Source organism: Tyto alba, unplaced genomic scaffold (genome assembly GCF_018691265.1).
Source record: "Tyto alba isolate M040663 unplaced genomic scaffold, T.alba_DEE_v4.0 Super-Scaffold_9, whole genome shotgun sequence".
NCBI lineage: Eukaryota > Metazoa > Chordata > Aves > Strigiformes > Tytonidae > Tyto > Tyto alba.
In genome coordinates, this window is record NW_024881330.1 from 1,792,477 (window position 1) to 1,811,122 (window position 18,646).

Below are 18,646 nucleotides of genomic sequence, written 5' to 3' on the forward strand. Positions count from 1 at the left end.
TGGAGGGCGGGGAGCGAAGCGCTGCGGGGATGGAGGAGAGGGAGCGGCTGTGGCGGCAGATCCGGCTGCTGCAGGGTACGGCGGGGACGGGAACGGGAACGGGAACGGCAACGGGAGTGGGAGTGGGAACGGGAACGGGAGTGGGAGTGGGAGTGGGAACTGGGGGGGGGGCGCGGCTGTAAGGGGACCCCAGCGTGTGGGAGGGGGAGGGGCGGGTTGCGCGGGGCTCCCGCGGGGGGCTGTGAGGGGAACCCGGGGGACTGAGGTGGGGGGGGGTTGTTAGGGGGGAACTGGGAGTTCTGGAGGGAAGGGCGAGCTGCGAAGGGGGAATATGGGAGTCTGGGGGGGGGGGGGGGGGGGAGGGGAGCGGAGAGGACCCCAGAGTACTGAGGAAGGCGGGGGGGGGGGGGGGAGGGGAGAGGGCTGAGGCCTGGGAAGGGCCCAAGGGGTGGGGGGGAGGTGGAGGGGACCCAAAGCTGCGGGGGAGGGGAAAGGGGAGAGGACGCAGGAATCCCGGGTGGGCCAAGGCAGGGAGGGAACAGAGACCCGAGAGCGCTGGGGGGAGGGGGGGGTTGAGAGGTCCCCATGGAGGGGGGGATCCCCACGCTGCTGTTCCTTGCAGGGCCTCTGGCTGGGGTAATGGGGTGTCCCCAGCCCCACAGTCCCCAGGGCTGGTGGCCCAGGGGTGGGATGTGCCCCTCGCTCTCAGCCCCTTGACTCCTCAGCATGGTGGGGTAGCACTGGGGGGGGGGGAAAGATATATTTGCGTGCCCTTTCCTAGCTCTGGTGAGCACCAGCGCTTATTCTTAGCACTAACTCGCTCTATTTATAGACCTCAAGGTAATTTTTCCTCATTAGTAAGGCTACAAACTCTGCTCAGGGAGTTGTGGGGGATTTGCCTCTGTCCAGGACCTCCTACTTTCAGGGGGTGTGATGAGAGGGAGGAAAACGGGTTCCTCACATCCTCGAGGAGGGATCTACAGAGGTTGCTGTTGCCTCATGTCTGTGACCTGTCGCGTAAGAAAAACTCTTCTGCGCTGACACCAAAATATCAGGCTCAAAAATCCTTTGATAATCCCTTTTGTTAGAAAGGTTTTCTAAACTCAGAGACTTAACAAGCGCGCACCCGCCCTAATTGACACGCATGTATCATCCAAAAGACTTTGTTAGTAGACCAAAGCCACCGGCGTGGCTCGGCAGAGGGTTTTGTAGTGACTCAGTAGCGAAGCTGGGGCCACCTCGGAGCTTCCTTGTCGCTGCTTTGAAGAAAAAGAGATGCAAAGCTGGTCAAGAGTCTGAAGCACAAGTCTTGAGAGGGGAATGGCTGAGGGAAGCGGGGGTGTTTAGCCTGGAGAGAAGGAGGCTGAAAGGAGATTTTATCCTTCTACAACTACCTGAAAGGAGGTTGTAGCAAGCTGGGGGTTGGTTTATTTTCCCAAGTAACAAGTGATAGGACAAGAGAAAAAGGCCTTCAGTTGTGCCAGGGGAGGTTTAGATTGGATATTAAGAAAAAACATCTTCACCAAAAAGGTTGTCAAGCGCTGGAATGGGCTGACCAGGGAAGTAGTTGAGTCACCATCCCTGGAGTTATTTAAAAGATGTGTAGATGCGGCGCGTGGGGACATGGTTTGGTGGTGGACTTGGTAGTATGAGGTTAAAGGTTGGACTCGATGATCTTCAAGGTCTTTTCCAACCTAAATGATTCTGTGCTTTGTGTTTGGAGCTGGCGGTGGCTGTGCGGGGCTCCGTGCATGCGCAGACCCCCAGAGACTTCTCTGGAAAGATATCTGAAAATAAAATTAACATTTTAAAAAAATTAGGCTCCAAAAGCAATAATTCAAGCACCCATTTTGGCACATAAAAAAGAGCATAAAGGGGCAAAACGCATCTGACAGCGCTAGTGCAGTGTGTCAAGGGTCTGTTGGTGAGTCTGTGGTTCAGACCTGCGTTGACTTGTCCTGCGAAATCACTTTTGTTACTGACTTTCATGAGAATTGAGGGAGATATTTAAGTTTTTCCTTCCAGCACCGGTTATCTGAAACGTGGCCTGTGCAGAGGGATCATCCTTATTGCAGTGTGAGGAAAACCAGTGCTGTGTTGCAGTCAAAAATCCCATGGAACAAATGGTTAACAGACGCTGTCTTCTTCTCCTTAGGTCTCATAAATGATCATAAAAACACGCACGGGGACATGCCACGGCCTCTGCCATCCACACCACCGAGGTGGAACAACCCCCGCCAGCCTGCCTTCGGCAGGAGGGGGGCATTTTCAGCCAGGTACCCCCAGCAGGCTCCTAGGGATTTCCAGCTGCGCCAGGGTCACTCCTGGAGGAAAAAATATTCCCTTGTCAACCGGCCACCGGGATGGGCGTGTGACGTTGGAAGCGGTGGGAGTGCCAGCACATCTCAGGCTTTTGGAAGTCATGGGGACGGCCCGGCACCCGAGCCATCGGAATCGTCCCCAGAGAGACATGTGGACTTGACCACAGATGGTAATATAGTTGTAGGGATCCAGCTGCCACAGAGGGCCGGCCCGTTTGCGGATACGAAAGGTTTTGCTGATGTGGGTTCTTACTGTGAGTTATCTGGGCTGAAAACGGTGGTCACTGTGCCGGGTGACAGTAAAGGCGCGCAGAAATCTCCATACGCATGCCGAAATGAAGAGAGAAGACCTTCTCTCTCGGTTTCATTTAGTTCATCTCACCGGTTTGTGAGTTCAGTGTACGGGAACGTGTCGGATAAGCCTAGAATGGTGCATCTGGCCAGCGACGTGGCCGGCAGCTCCCCCGCCTCTTGCGGAAGCACCAGTGAAAGCGCCGTGACGCTGAAATCGGAGCCGCAGGAGCCTTCGGTGTTGCCAGATCGCGAGCTGGCTCAGCACTTGGTACAGAGGAAGGCAGAACCGCTCGCCCCGGGGCAGTCTAGTTGTGAGCAAGTCAGGGATGCTTTCAGAGAGCCAGAGCAACTTGGAAATGGTGAGATGCGCTCCAGACCTGCTCAGGCTGCGACTTTGGTGGGTGGGATGACTCCAGGGAAGAGCAAGTTTTCCGTCGTCCCCAAAGCTGCTGGTCTCCAAAGAGCTGCCTCAACATCCGTCTCCAGCAAAGTGTCAAAATTCAGGAAAACTAATTACACGTGGGTCGCAAACCCTGGTAAATGCTCTCGTCCTGTGAAGAGATGGGTCAGCCCAAGAGCTTCTGAAAGTGCTAAGAAGGTCGCTGGTGGAGCAGAGAGAGGTCCTAAACTATCACCAAAAGCAGACTTGGGAGCAAAGCTGAAGAAATCAGGACTGCAATCCAAACTGGGTGTTTCTCCCAGCAAGTATAAGTGGAAAGCCTCCAGCCTGCAGACCTCACCCTCCACCTCCAAGTCAGCGTTCAGGTGGCAATCTGAGGATCAGAAAAAACCTACAGCCTTCAACCACCCTCGAGCTGGTGCAGCCCCACCTCCTCTGAGCGCCGGGTCTGTTGGTCTTGGCGGGGTGAAGCCCTCCTTCGGCGATGTTGCGCTGTCCAGTTATAAAGTGAAGAGCAGGACAAAAATCATCAAGAGAAAAGGAAGCTCGGGGTAAGTTTCTGGTCGTCGTCAGAGCGGTGTTGTTGCACTCATCGTGTTTTGTATTCATGGGGTTCAGGTAAATCGTGGCTATAAGTGAAATTCCAACGAGGGTTGTTTTATACTGGAAGGTGTATTTGCCTTTCTCTTTCCAAATGTGGTGACTTTATTCTGTTTGGAGGCATCCTGCTTTCCAGGGTTGGAAGGCCTCAAGTGTTAATTGTTTTAGCAGTCTGTGTAACCCTGATTTTAACCTTTCAAACAGATGATGGTTTTCTTCTCACCTCCCATCCCTGTCCTCTGAAGACTTTGCTGCAACACTCAGGAGACTCCTCCCTGACCTGAATAACAGACTAATATTCAAAGGGAAGGAAATAGCTGTCTTAATTTATTTTCAAACTCCCATCACCTTGTTGTGTTGGGGGGCTGGGAAAAGGAAAAGAAATGGCTGGAATCGCCGTATTGTGTGTGATCTGTCTCCACACAGCATTGTGCAGATGGAGCAGGGATGGGAGGTGAGCTCTGCGTGCTGGGAAGAAGCACTGTCCCTGATACTCTGCTGGTACTTCCCTCCCTTGGGTGCCATCCCCTCGTGCCATCCACCGCTGTAACCCAAAGTGTCCTCCTTGAAGGCTCTCACTTTTCTTTCTCCTTGTCAAGTCCGTGACAGATGTGTGGCTGTCGTAGCTACCTTGGGAGAAGGCGTTGTGCCTGACTAGCAGATACTCCTGGGGTCTTGTGGAACAAGTTTTCCCCCCTGGCTGTGTCTGATAAGGACAGAGTACACTGGGAAAGTTATAAACGAAGCTTGGTGGAAGGAAAAGGCACGTGGGCTGAGTTATCTGCAAAAGAAGTTTGCACTGAGCTGGGAGTTGAGAGGAAACAGATAAGAGGTCGGGACCAAACTCTTTGAAATCTGGTGTGTTGTGGAAGTGCTGCAAGGGCTTTGTTATGTTGTGCTCCTGGTGGGAAAGCTGTTTTGTGCTGCTCTTCTCGGCAGGTCTGGATGCAAGCCCAGCCTGTGCTGCAGGGAAGGGATAAGCGGGGATGGGGTGAGGGTTGGTGGCACAGCTGTGTCACCTCTGCCACTGAACTCGGAGATATCCTCAGCGTAGTGGACACGTGGTTTGGCTCCTTTCTTGCTGCAGTAACACCATGCCTGAGCTTTTGAAAATTGAGGGCTGTGGCCTAAATAACTATTCTAAGTGACACGATGAGCAGGTAACACAGCACCGATTGAGAATCCGGTGCCTTGATTCCCGGATCTGTTTCTCAGATCCTCTGCTCAGTGCTTCACCGCAGGTTTCCATCCTTGTCTTGCCCTCCTGGTTTGCTGGGGAATGTGTCTGTGGGTGGATCGTGATGGGAGGATCACTCTGGAGCAAGGTGCTTGGGGAAGCTGGGTTTGTTTTGGATTTTTTAGCAGTCGGGGAGATTAGACCCCCCCCCCCCCCCATCTCGCTAAAGGCCAACAGGACTAGTGAAGTGTTTGTGAGGCTGCACCTCAAATACTGTGTTCAGTTTTGGGCCCCTCACTGCAAGAAAGACACTGAGGTGCTGGAGGGATCTCCAAAGAAGGGCAACAAAGCTGGTGAAGGATCTAGAGTGCAAGACTTCTGAGGAGCAGCTGAGGGAACTGGGGTGGTTTAGTTTGGAGAAACGGAGGCTGAGCGGTGACCTTGTTGCTCTTTCCAACTGCCTGAAAGGGGTTGTAGTGAGGTGAGTGTCGGTCTCTTTTCCTGAGTAAGAAGCGATAGAATAAAGGAAACAGTCTCAAATTGCACCAGGGAAGGTTTAGATTGGAGAGTAGGAAAAATTCTTCCACGGAAAGGGTTATCAAGCATCAGAATGGGTTGTCCAGGGAAGTGGTTGAGTCACCATCCCTGGAGGTATTTAAAAGATGTGTAGATGTGGCGCTTAGGGACATGGTTTGGTGGTGGACTTAGTAGTGTTAGGTTTACGGTTGGACTCGATGATCTTCAAGGTCTTTTTCCAATCTAAAAATGATTCTGTGATCCTGTGACTCTATCTTCTCCCCTGCATCTGTTAAGCAGAAGGGAATGAGTTGCGTTACGCTGCCAAATACCTCATTCTCCATCTGTCCTTTACCAGAAATTCATCACACTTGCTTATTTACTTCTAATTTTCTGTTCAGTGCTTCATATCACCCTTGGGTAAGGGAGCAGTGTGGAGCTTGGTGACCCAGCTTCTCAGCTCTGGACAAGGGCACCAAGCACGTTTTGGTCCTCTCTCTTCTAACTGTGTGGTGTTCCCCCTCGCAGTTCCCCGCCGGATAAGAAGAACGGCTCCTCACCCACCACCCTTCTGAAAAGCCACTTCCATCTCAGGAAGAAAAACTCTTCACGGGGGAAGCCTTCCACGCCGCTGAAACGTTCCTCGCCCAAGGGTCTGGTGCAGATCACCAAGCACCGGCTCTGCAGGCTGCCGGCCACCAGGATGCAAGTCTCCACCAAAGAAGGTAGGAACAGCCATCCCAAGGGGCGACAGTGCTCTCTGACTGTGTGCCGGCAAAGCTGTGCCCAGGGGGGGCTCTTGGATTTGGAAATGGGTTACCAGGTCCTCCAGGAGGTGAATCTGCTGTTGTTGGTCCCGGAGCAAACACTGAGGAGCAGCAGTTTGGCTGGAGTAAGACTTCTGCCTTACCCCAGAGCTGTCTTGTGCTCTGTCGTCTCCAGACAGGGCCGTTTTAAAGCTGCTTCTTGCTTTTCATGTGGTTTGGCTGGACTTGCAGGCATCTCAAATAGGAAGGTGATCGAGGAAGGAAGAGCATGGCAGAGGCAGTAATACATCTGTAAGACTAATCTCTCTTTTTGCACCAGGCAAAAGCTTGTGCATGTCATGGGATACTCCTCTAGCAACTACAGACCTCCCTAATGCACCTGTATCCCAGTGCTGTGTCAGCAGGTGTCTAGATTTTGTATGTAATTTGCTTAAAATAGCAATAATTAGAGGAATATCGGATCCATTGTGTTTGTAGACAGGGAGTTTGCCTCCATGGCCTGGTGCTTGTCAGAGCAGAAATTGGCTTCTTGGGGCTTGGAGAGCCGCTCTTACATCTGTGTGAAACGGTGGTGTGACGTTTCTGGCTCAAAACCTGGCTCTGCTATTCAGTGGTGATGTGATCGTGGACGTGTAGCGTTGCTCCCCTGGGGTTTAGTTTTCTCAACTGTATTTGAAGCACGTTTTGCTCGTGTGCCTGCGCTGCGCTCGTTCACGGCTGGCAGGGTGGCCAGCGACGCTGCGGGTAAGCATCGCTGGAGTTTGGGGGGGCTGTTTGGGTCACGACGTAGCTGTGATCTCCCTCTAAAAGCAAAGCCGTCGAGCTGTTTTTTTTTTTTTCAGGAAGGCAATTCTGCGGTTTCCTGCTCTGCTCTTAAACTAGCGAGTTTCCACATGTGAATATGGTTATTTTGCATTCAGACAAATAGCTGCGTTGAGGTGTTGCGGTGTTTTGATGGTGTAAGAAGCGACCTGTGGCTCCCCCAAAACAAGGACTGAGAGAAGCAGCCTTGAAGGAAGCATAAATGAGGGCGAGAGACGAGATTTGGTAAAGAAAAGGGATGGCGCGGGAGCGGAGGCTCTCCGAGCTGAGGAATGTCTCAAACACTTGCAAGTAACAAAACTCAAATCATGGGGTGGATAGCGTGGAGGCTGGAGCTGATAAGGCTGCCCAGATAGCGCAGGATGCAGCTGGAGGAGGGGGCCCTGTGGAGACAGGACAGTTCTGCTCTGGTGCAGCCTGTAAAGTTTCAAGGGCCATCTGTCTGGTGAATGATTTTTGCTTCATTATCCACGAAATTCATGTGGAAGTTGGTGTCTTGTTAATGAAGATTAACAAGGTCATGATAGTTACATCATCCCAGGAAGCGCCTTACTCCTCCCCATACATGTGATACGTAGATTTGTAGGTTGACTTAGGAGAGGGACCCGAGGAAAGTGTGGATAAATTGAGGGGAGGCAAGGATAACAGAAGGGAAGCGAAGTGAAAAAGACGGGTGCATCCTCGAGCCCTCGTTGGCAAGACAAACTCAGGAACCCGGGCTGGTGATCTCTGTTTCTATCCCCATCTCTGTCTCTCTTTTTCCCCCTTTCCTGCTTATCATTAAGTAACAAAAGGCATACCATACTGCTTGCTGTAATTTGTTATATACTTAGCCAATTATCATGGATCCAGTTCATACATTGTAGGAAATTAATAAATGTTTATGTGTGGACTTTGAGACTTGTCTCAGCGTTGTCTAATCCATTGGGGATTTACAAATTTAACTTGCTTGCTTCCCTCTTTTGAGCAGGACATGGCAGATGGCTGAAAAGATGAGAAGGGCGTTTGCAGCTCAGGAAAGGGAAAAGCTTTTTTGTGTGAGGAGAAGAAAAAGATTTTTCTCTTCATATGTGTGTTTGAAGAGGGGCCTGGAGGGATGGAGGGGACGCTGGGAGGAGAATTTTGGATCTGGTGCTTTAGGAGGCAGGATGTGACTCGTGGGAGAGGCAGGGGAGAATAAGATCTGTGCAGTTGCGTTGATGGGCCAGCCTGCAAGCAGTTGCCTGGCTTTGGGGCTGAGCCTTCCTCCATTTAAGCAAACCCTTTGGAGTCTGGAGAGGCGCGAAGGCTGCGCCTCCAGACGCTGCGGTGGAAGCTTCCGTGCAGCGCGTGACCGGTTGGAGGTCTCGGTCAGACTTGCACTGTGGTTGCTCTTCTGTGATCTCTGAAACCAGAGGTGGTGGATGTAGCACTTGACTGGATCCAGCTGTGGTGGTGGTGGGGAGGTGAGAAGGTTTTTCTTCCTCGGGTGATGGGGATGTGTGAGATAGGGAATGCAGCCCTTCGGCCTCCCCAGAACTGCCCACAGCTTATTCTGGGGTGAAATTAGGACTCGGACCTCACAAACTGCTTGGTGGGGACCTTTCTCTTGTGTGGCATGTCTAGTATGCATCACTGAATAAATCTTTATTGCTGTGAAGCTCCTTTTTAAAGAACTTGCTGTGCTTGCTGAGAGCCTGAGATGAGAGCTGTGCTGTAGGCTCTGGAGATACGAAGCGATTTGGGGTTGCAACAGCATTTTACATATGAGGAAATTGAGACGCTGCTGGTTACAGGGCTATAAACTGTTTGGGTGATCCAGGAACAGACCCGAGGTTAAACCAGATCCTTGTTCTCCATTTAGCTCCGTGTTTACACCTGGGTTGAGAGACCTTGTTGTAGTTTGCTCAGCTGTGTGTGTCATTGAGGAGGTCCCAGCACTGAAGCTGCTGCCTTGGGAAGGTTCCTAGCACCCATGGGAGCTCGCTTGACTTGGCAAACATCTTTTTATAATATGTCAGTAAAAACATGTGCCCAACCAAATGAAGATTCGCATAGGTTAAGAACATACAAAAGGGATCAACATATTCTGCTCCCTCTGGGAGCGTGACTGGCAGCTGCCAAAAGCCCATGTCTTTTGGGAACGTCTTTTGAATCCTTGTTCTGTGACTGAAGGTAATGTTCTCATACTGAAAAGATTTTTGATCTTAAACTACGCGAGGCTGAAAAGACATAGATAGAAATATGGTTGTGCTCCCGGCTTTGTTCAAAGTAAAGTTCACAAATAAATAAGTTTAGAGGAATTAGGAAAAAAATGGAATATAGATTTGGAAGTGACTTTGGGATTGCATGTAGTTCATTCCCCTGTCTGAAAGTGGATCAAATTATCAAACTGTTCCTTGCCAAGCCTAGCACAGACAAAACTCTGGTTTATGAGAGTTGTGAGTTGAAGTAACTTATATTATTTTCCAGCTTTCATCTGTGCACCTTTCAGTCTTAGCTCAGACGTGTGGAAGCTAGTATCTGCTTTAATAAAACCTGGTGACTGTGCCTCGTGGCTTCTTTTCTTTGAAAACTGCAGTACCTGCTGTAAAAATGTGTCTCGATTTGGTTCTTAAAATGACTAAAAGCAAAAGGAAATGGCCTGCCTGCCTTTTCCCATATTTATATGTGTGTGCACATGTGAGACTACTCTCCCTCACTTCATAAATGCCACAAATCCTTCTTTTCCCTGTGCCTCGCTGTGCTGGTAGGAGGACGGACACCGATGCCTCAAAGAATTTAAAATGCTTCCACACCATAATTATGAAATAGCTTCTAAATTTCTTTCTTGCTTTCTGCAGTGGAGAGGAATTATACTCCGGTAAACGAGCCATTATTTGGATTGGAAAACAGACTGGCAAGTGGCACTGGGATCCATTCACCTGGAGCTCTGGAGGGACTCCTTAGGCTGCCTTTCTCCTCCCCAGGGAGGAGGGTACAAGGTTGTTTTTGCTGCTGCTTTGTCCAGCCTCACTGCAGAACTGAATTAAATACATCCTTCTGCCAGGAGGACCTTGCGTAGTCGAGATCCCTTGCTGGGTATGTTTTCTGCTGACGTAGTGACTGTGAGAGCTTGGCTGCGTGTCCTCTTCCCGGAGAGGTTTTCTAAGATGCGTCACAACGATGTAAGTTTGACAGTTCTTGTCTTTTCTCTACTGCACCTACAGGCTTTCCCCTCGCTGCTGCGGGGACATCAAGTGCTAAATGCTGATACTGGACGGGTAGGTGGTTGCTGGTAATCTAACCTCTGTTGTACCATCACCTTAGGGGATCCCAAAGGACTTGGGTTGCTCCTTCCTGCGCCGTTGGCAGCTTTGTGAGGCACTTGCTGAGCGATGCACGGCTGCTTCGCTTCTCCAGTTAGCAGAGAAATTCAAGCGAGAGTCTTGACCGCTTTAAAATTGTCCAATGAATTTTGGCAGGGGTAGCACTGCTCGCTGGGCATCTGGTTGTGGCTGGGGACTAGCAAGGCGCCTGCCTGCCACGTTCCTGCCTTTACCTTCCTCTTGGCAGCAGCAGCCTTGCCTGAAGCATGAAGGTTGAGCAACTTAAGTCCAGCAGATCTTGACCCTTCCTGCTTACCTTCAAAAGGAGCCTGTGGATTTGGTTCCTTTGATTAGAATTGAGTTCATGGGTTTGAATTCTTTATGCCTTAAGGCTTTTCTTTGAGAGGGTTCAATCCTAGGCAATGTATTTGCAGCCTAATGCGTTGAAATATTTGTGCTGGATTTCTACAGCTTTTGAATTATTGCTGGACTGTTCCTACGTGTGCTAGGATGTGTTTGTTTTGTTTTGTTTTCCCCCCCGCATGGGAGATGTGTAGTTTAGTACAAAAAGATTTAGATGCTGGATGGGGCAGGGATGTTTTCAAGGCAACATCCTAAGGTCTGTTGAGAGAGCCTAGTGAGTGACAGGGCTTGGTACAGCTTGGATATCACTCATGTTTGGTGCCTCTAAACATATAATTATGTATATAGTAGTAGGTGTCTGGTTTCACAGCAGTCTTATAGCAAGCTGGGAATAAGTGAAGGCTGGTGAGTTCAATTCCTGGCTCTCAGGTTGTCTGAGGTTTTGGGAGCGTTGTTTTTATTTCTCCTTGCTCGTGCAGAGTGGGGTTATCAATCCGTTGGTGGAGTTCTGAGTCTTGCCATTTGTCGCAAGACAAGTGCGAGGGAAGTCGATGGGGTGCAGAGATGCTGCTGGGAGCTTCTGGGAGCAGAGCGGGGCGGTGAGACTGATGTCAAGTCTCTGTCTTGATGCTGAAGCAGCACCCGTTGCTTCTCTTGCTGGGAGCAGACCGGTGACAGTCCTGGGCCAGCTGAGTGATTTACCTCTGATTAGTTTGTCGTCTTGAGTCCGGACGGGCACAGCCCAGCTAACAAACTGATTAAAAAGATGGACGGTTGATGCCGGGCTCGTGATCCCGCTGGATGAATGTGCTGGAGCCTGGATCTGATGGGCGCTCGTGCCGTGTGTGGTGAGCGAGCGTTCAGCGTGCCGAGATCCCGTGTTGGACACAAAGAGTGTACGTGTCAGGGCTGAGGACGGAAGGGCGGCTGGGAGGAACGTGCCCTACTTTGTGCACTGCAGCGTCAGTGCAAAAAAGCTGGGGCAGCCCCTTCCTTCCCCCTGTTGTGACACAGTTTGCTTGTTTGTCCTGTTAAACAGGCTTTTGGGATAGGTGGCACGAGCTCCGTGGTGCATACCGACAGCATTGGTCCTGCCTTTCCCAAGGGTGTAATGCAAAGGCCTGTCCGTCTCCTGGCTCTCCAATTCCCTTTTTGGACCCAAATGGACCTGTTTGATCTCATGCAGTGGGGCAGCTCTCCCAGCCACTGCTGAGAATTGGTTTCAGACTGGTGTTTCCTGATGGCCTGCATTCAGAGGCGCTTGCTTCGGCGGGAATCACCGTGTTTTCATTTAAGGTTCAGTGATTGTACTAGAGAGAAAATGGAAAGTGGTAAACTGGTAGCAGTTCTCTTGGGATTATTTGGGCTGCTCTTGTGAGGAGTGTTGTACCTGCAGCTGTTACCAGTTAACTCCAAAACACTCATTTGATTAAGAGGAACGTTTTAATAACCGCTCAGAAATTGGGGTGTGTCCTAAACTGAAGTTGCTCTGATGGGACGGTAGAGCGGCGAAGCATTTCTAGTGCAGTTAGTGGTCTGTTCCTCCAGGTATTTTAACGCTGGGCTTGTGCTGGGGCAGAACACGTGCGTAGGAGGAGCTCGAGTGCTTGACCAAAACACAGCGGGATAGAAAATGTTCTGTCACTCTGCAGAGCCAAAATAATGTTGATAAAACAGCTTTTAGATGTTGGACTTCTCGATCGCTTAGTCCTTACTATTAATGTGCCATTAATATTAAAGAGCTCCTTTTTTTTTTTTTTTTTTTTTTCCCTCCCCCTTTCTTCTCATTTAACTACTTAGGCTCTTTTTGGAGGGAATTTGGAGGTAATAGCTTTGCTGGGAGTTGTGACTCCGCTCAGGTAACACGCCCCTGCTTTGGGGATGGTTGTGAGCCTGATGAAGCCACTGGCCTTCCTCTTCTTGGAACTGGCTTCAGGATTTCCGCACGGGGTCTGCTTCATTCGGCACCTGCATATTTCAGACTTCTGTCTAAATGTCAGCCTTCATATATACGTTTATCTATAGAGTGGCAGATCAGGCTGTCTCGCTTGCCTCTGGTGTTGACAAGATGGTTTGGATCTGAATCAGGGATCTGGTACAAGAGGAGTAAAGGGCAGCAGTTGCTTTTCTCCTTATCCAGGGAAAAGCTGGAGAACCAAGAAGGATCATCAGGCAGCTGAATGTGGTCCTCAGGCCACTGATGCCCCTCTGTTGCATAGAAATAATACAGCCTGTTCGAACGTAAGCTGAAGTTAACTGTGTGATTTCTATTTCTTTTTTTCTTCAAACATACGTATATTTACTTTTTTTCAAATGACTCGCCATAATTGGAAGTGCTTTTACAGCCTGAACTTTAAATTCCCCTGTACGCTGTGTGGGAGTCACACTGGGGAGGTTGCTGGGCTCTGCCCTCATCCTGCAAACCCTTTTTGGATGCAAGAAGCAAGGGGAGGCCAGCTGGTAATTAAGATGTGAGTGAAGTTTCTGTGGATCACAATTCCCCCAACCATTTTTTTTTTTTTTTTTTTTTGGCATCTGAACCAAAGGATTTGATTTGGAGAATAAATACTGGGCTCCTGTTCTGTCATTTGCCGAGTAACTTCCCTGCCAATAAGGGCATGTTGTAATTATGTTGTCTAAATGGCAAATGTCTGTCCTGAATTGGCTTTCTGTTGTTTATTTGTTACAGCAAATAGCCAATATAATAAAATCGGGGTGTGTACGTTGGGACAACACCACTTTTGGCCGTGTGCTGTCCGATTAGCTTGGGCAGCCTTTATCTGCTTTCTCCAAACTGGACATGGGGTTATTCCCAAAAGTGCAGGGCTCTGATGTCTTTATCACCAGTTTTAAGGGAAAAATATCAACTTCTAAGTGAGGTTTGACTGAGCCAGATGTGATGGCAGAGGTGTGTGCCCACTCCTGTACTACCCGTCCCGCGCCAGCAGTGCGGATGTGGGAATCCCCCCTCTCTTCCAACAGCCTTTTATTCCCAGATTTAGCTGGTCGCCTGTTTGCCGTCTTGCAGGATGAGACCCTTTTTCATCAAAAACAAGAGTCGAGAGACAGGTGAGCGCTTGCACTCGTGAACCTTTCCTCACCCTCGCAGAAAAATCAATGCTGTTGCCCTCTTTGGCTGCCGCAGCTCTTGTGCGACACCGCTGTGCTGGTAAAATGCTCTGGCATTCAGGGCGACAGCTCTGTCGTTTCTTATCCCTCTGGCTTTTTTTTTTCTCTAGGAAAAACTGCAAGTCCTTAAAATTAAGGCTTTTTTTTTTTTTTTTTTTTGTGTTTTGTTTTAAAAAGAATTTCTTTTGATGTTAAAGACGTGGCAGCTTTATGGACGGGGGAAGCCGGGTCATGCCTGTTCGCCGCGTGTCCGGCACGAGAGCGACGGCTGTGCGGTACGCTCCGACAAGTAGGAGAATTGGGGATTTCGGGGAGTCTCTCGTGCTGCCCTTCCTTCCCCGCAGCCCTGCAGAGGGCACTCGTGCCCCTCGCATCTCCCCGGTCCACCTTTTTCTGGTTATTGATGGCCTAATTTCGTCTTTATGTGAAAGAAAGCAGATATCAAGTAATTTGCAGCAATAACCTGCTAATGCTGGGCCAGTATCAAAACTCCCATGTTCATTTCAAGTGGCAGATAAAACACTAATATATAATTATCCTTGCAAATTGGATTGTTTTAAATAACCAAAAGGCTATGGCCAGGAGAAAACTATCCCATTTCCCTTGAGTTACTATTGCAGTGTAATTGCTGCGTTCAATCAATTTCCTTGGCATTAGAAATTCCATCACAATCAACATTAAGCTTTATTCATTGTGATGGCTAAGAGCCGGGCCATTTCTCCTCTTTTTCTTAACTGGCAAAATTAATCAGGGAAAAGATTTTAAACATTTACCCGTGCGAAAGAGGTCAGCTCTGCCACTATATTGCTCAGCAGATAAGGGGGCTAATAAAAAGAAAATTGAATTACTAATGATCGCCAGGAACAGAGTATATAAAACCTGGCAATCGCCCGGTTCAGGAAAAAGGAGAATCAATTTTCTTCGGACAAGGTGCGCTCATTTTTTATTTTGGCGCGTATTATCAGCAATTTAATTTGAAAGCGCATAAACAGGAGGAAACAGTTAGAAAATAATGAGCCTGAAGGTGTAAAATGCTGCAGGATATATGCTGTACACAATTTATTTGGCACAACAGATAATCACTTTAATTGAATTCAAAACTGCATTGTTCAGCAGCAGTGTGGGCTGCCCGCCTCGCCCGGGGGGATTACAGGATATTACAAAGATGCCGGCGAGAGGCTCCTCGGTGTCTTTTTTTCCCCTCTGTAACGTCCCCTTCCAGGCAGGACTTCTCAGCCGTGTGCCGGGGCTTGCTTAGGCACAGTCACAGCTGGCTGAAAGGAGAAGATGGAGAAAGCGAGAGGCAGATTTCCCTAGGGACCCTTCCTTCTCGTATGGCTGTGTATATTTCTTTCTTAAATAATTTGGCGGTTGCGCCGGGGTTGATGGTTCGGTGTGAGATCCTCACGTAAGCGTGCTGCGCGGAAGCCGGGCAGGTCGTCGTCTGCTTCAGCGGAACTTACTGCGCTGTGGCCCAACTGAACCTCCCGAGTTGTAAAACCTCACTGCCTCCTCCTGCTTGTAGCGATCTCTCCTGGTCTGCGTATGAAACTAGTGGTTTTTTTTTTTTTTTTTTTGTAGTAGTAGCTTTTGGATTACGCCTGGGAGAGACGCTTCTGCCGCTGCAGGTCAGCGCGATTGCCACGCGAGGAGCTGCGCCGCGAGGGAGGGTCTCGCCGGCTGTGCCGTGGAGGTTCAGCCTTTAATTTCTTTTGTTCTTTCGGGGAGCCCAGCGGTCTTGTTGCCGGGGTGGGAACAATACGGTCACTCAGCACTTTGCCTGTTCAGAGCTCGTTGCAGGCGTTAACTAACGCAGTGGTGGCTTGGCGCGGTGGCACGGGAGGGGCCGCGTTGCCGTCTCTGCTGTACACGTGCCTTGGTGGAGGAAGCCAAATAGATGAGGAGCAGCAACCTGTTTTTGGCCGTGCAAATCCGTGGCTAGAGCAAGAGTAAATTTTGAGCCTTTTCCGTTGTCGCCTCCGCTACATGAACAGCTAGGAGACTAGTTTTTTTTTTTTTTTTTTTTTTTGTGGTTTCCCCCTTTAAAATATTCCTTTCCTGCTTATCTTTGCCTTTCTCATGCTCCAGATTGAGATTAGCCAGTGGGTCGTGTTACTGCCTTCCTGCTTGTCCTCTGTTGCCACCACCAGCATCGAAGCTGGCTTCTGCGAATGTGCTGAATAGAAGGAAATCCTGTTTGTATTTGCTTCTTTCCAGAGAGAAATTCCGTCAGGATTCATAAGACCCGCTTCACCCCGCCACCTGCAGAAGACTTTCTACAACTTTCATTGCAGTCTGAGTGACGGTCACCTTCCAAAAAAAATTCCCTAAGCCCTAATTTCTCTTTCTGCTTGCTCAGTAAGGCGAGCCGTGTGGCACGAGGGTGTTGGGATGGGCAAGGGGCTCTCGCTCGGAAAAAGGCTGGCGGCAGAAGTGGAAGGAGCTGGTTTGCATTACTCGTGCCCAGGCGAGTGCAGAAAGTAAACGGGGCGTAAATGGTGAGGAGTAAGTTATGGCTGGCATCCGAATGCTCAGCTGCTGTTAATTTTATTGACACTGGGTGTTTGTATCCCTCTGGCAGCTTTGAAAATCTCAGCGATGGATTTTATACCCTCTATTTTTTTTTTTTTTAATTTTTTTTTCTTCTGAAGGCCAATCAGTAAATATGGGGAGATTCCTGTTGGGGCACTGTAGTTTATTTGTTTGTTTATTTTTGCGAAGCTGTATTTCTTTGTTTTTTTTTTGTTTTTTGTTTTTTTTTTTTTGTTTGTTTCGTTCTTTTCAGTGAATTGCACAAGGTGTTGCTGCTGTTTGAGGTGACATCTCAGATCACGTTACCGATGAATTAAGGTGGCGCGATGCCTCTGTTACGTCTTAGTAGAAGGAGGCAGAGGTGGCAATCCCTGCCCTTGAAGGAAGCCCTTGTGTCACGCACGGCACAGCTCGGGACCCTTTGGAGTTCATCACATCTTTTCTCCTCTGCCCCATCATTAGTCTCGTCTTTCTGAGCAGGTCCTTCCTAGCTTATCCCAACCCCTCGCAGGTTCACCGCTCGGGGCCAGCAAGGCTAACGGCATTACGCCGTCCTAACGTAGGTTTGACCTTGCCCATAAATCATTACGTTGTCAGGTCTCTCTTCTCGGTTTTGCTGGCTTGTCCTTGGGAGCCAGGGGGGGAGTGTGGCTGGCGAAGTGGCTGCTCGCTCCTTCGCGGTAATTGAGAAAAGTTCACATACTTGGCTTTTTGCCGGCACCGGTTACGTCAGTGTTCGTAAGTAACGGTTTTGAGTTTCTGGCTTTACTTGGCATTTACAGGTGACTCGTCCCAAGCTGCAAGAGGAGCTGCAGGCAGCCAGCAAGCGGGGATTCTGTTTTCAGAGCCCTCTTTTTTAAAAATAACAAGCCGCTTCGAGCGAGGGAAGCCAGCCTTGCTAAACGAGGAGGCGTCACCATGTAGACAACCTTCTCCCCAGCGTTCAGCTCGAGCGCTCCAGCGTTTGGGTTTGGAGTCAGGGAAACCAGTGACCGTGGTAGCGGGGGGGAAACACCCAGACCGAAATCAGAGCTGTGAGCTGAAGGTGATAGCCTGCTTCTAGACAAAGATGAGTGCGAGGTACAACTCCCGCGGGTGTGAGACCTGTGGGTGGACTCCTGCCCAGGGTAAAGGTGTGGACCAAGCGATGAGGATCCTGGGGAAACAGCAGGCGATGGCTTTATAAAACCACTCTTCTCTTGATGTAGAGCTGCTTTCAATTATTCTTCGCTACCGTGTCCGCTCTTTCTCCCTTTTCCCGCCGAATTCAAACTGCGTGCTCAAGTTAATGTTGAAAATCCCCTCCCAATACCTGCCTCCCCTATTTCAGAGACTTTCCCCGTACCCGTGTGCAGTGCCAGCTGCCATCTGATTGTGAAATTCTGTTAGTAGCAAGGAGCTCTTTGGGGAATAGTCTATTTATATACTAATAGGAAAAATATTTGGCTTGGGGGGGGGGGGATGCATGACATCCTTTCATTGGCTATGACCCTTGATATTTTCAAGTCCACGGGGGGCTTTTCTAAGAATTCAAACCTTTCAGGGATGGCACAGTGCGGAACAAAAATAGAAAAGGGAGAAAGGAAAAAAAAAAAAAATAGAAAAGAGAGCAGTAGGTCTTAGCACAGTGGTATGCACTTCTCGCTTGTCCTCCGGGGGCTCGCGTCGTGCCACTTCATGGCGAGTGCCTGTAACCTGTTACTCCAAATAGCACATCCTCAGATCAGGGTGGCAAAGGGTGATTTTGGTCATCGGTGTTTTCTTGTTGAGTGCTGGGTGTCTCTCCTTGCTGTTATTTTTACGGCGAAGCTAGTGTTTATTGCTGGAAGGACAGAGAGTTGATAAAAAGAGTCTATGTTTATAGCTTGTGCTACTAAAGAATAGTGTCTGGACGCTGTTGTGCTGACTTTACGAATGTGTAACGTGTGATTTCTGTGCTGTTCAGGATATTTTTTGGTGTTCGGAGCGGTTCGACGCCGCAAACCTTGCTTGTAATTTTGAGCTGGGTTAGTCCCTCGCTTGTCCCTAGCGAGCGCTCGCGCGAACGGGTTCGTCTTCATGTGGATGCTCAGGCTGCGTAGCGAAGCTTTTGAAAGAATTTTCAACCTGTCTGGCTCTCCCTGCTGCTCTGAATTGTGCTGGATTTCAGTGCTGATGTCTCTTATCCCCTTGGTTGTCTTTTCTTAGGCTCTTAAAGTAAAAATAAAAATAAAAGTGGGCATTTAAGGCACTTAAATATGAATGCCTCTGTAACCTGAAGCTTGACAGTGAGTCTCTCTTCCCCTTTTTATTTCCTTCTTTTGCTATTTTCTTCCACCTAGTACACAAACTGACTGAAGGTATCCCCAGCACAGTCACAGTTGAAATTACTGATGCTTCCCGTGCTGTGAACCGCTGCCTGCGCGGATGAGCCGAGCACCTTCCGCAGCGCTGTCAGG

At 49.5% G+C, this 18,646-nt stretch overlaps 1 protein-coding gene across 1 annotated transcript in view; it reads left to right on the forward strand.

The window, feature by feature from the left end:
* Positions 1-18,646, forward strand: part of ZC3H3 (zinc finger CCCH-type containing 3) — a 194,310-nt gene continuing 175,664 nt past the window's right edge. Inside the window, exons 1-3 of the mRNA XM_042785719.1 lie at positions 1-75; positions 2,156-3,566; positions 5,837-6,033. Of these exons, the coding sequence (XP_042641653.1) occupies positions 30-75; positions 2,156-3,566; positions 5,837-6,033 (1,654 nt within the window). The 5' untranslated portion in view covers positions 1-29. The remainder of the gene's footprint in view (positions 76-2,155; positions 3,567-5,836; positions 6,034-18,646) is intronic.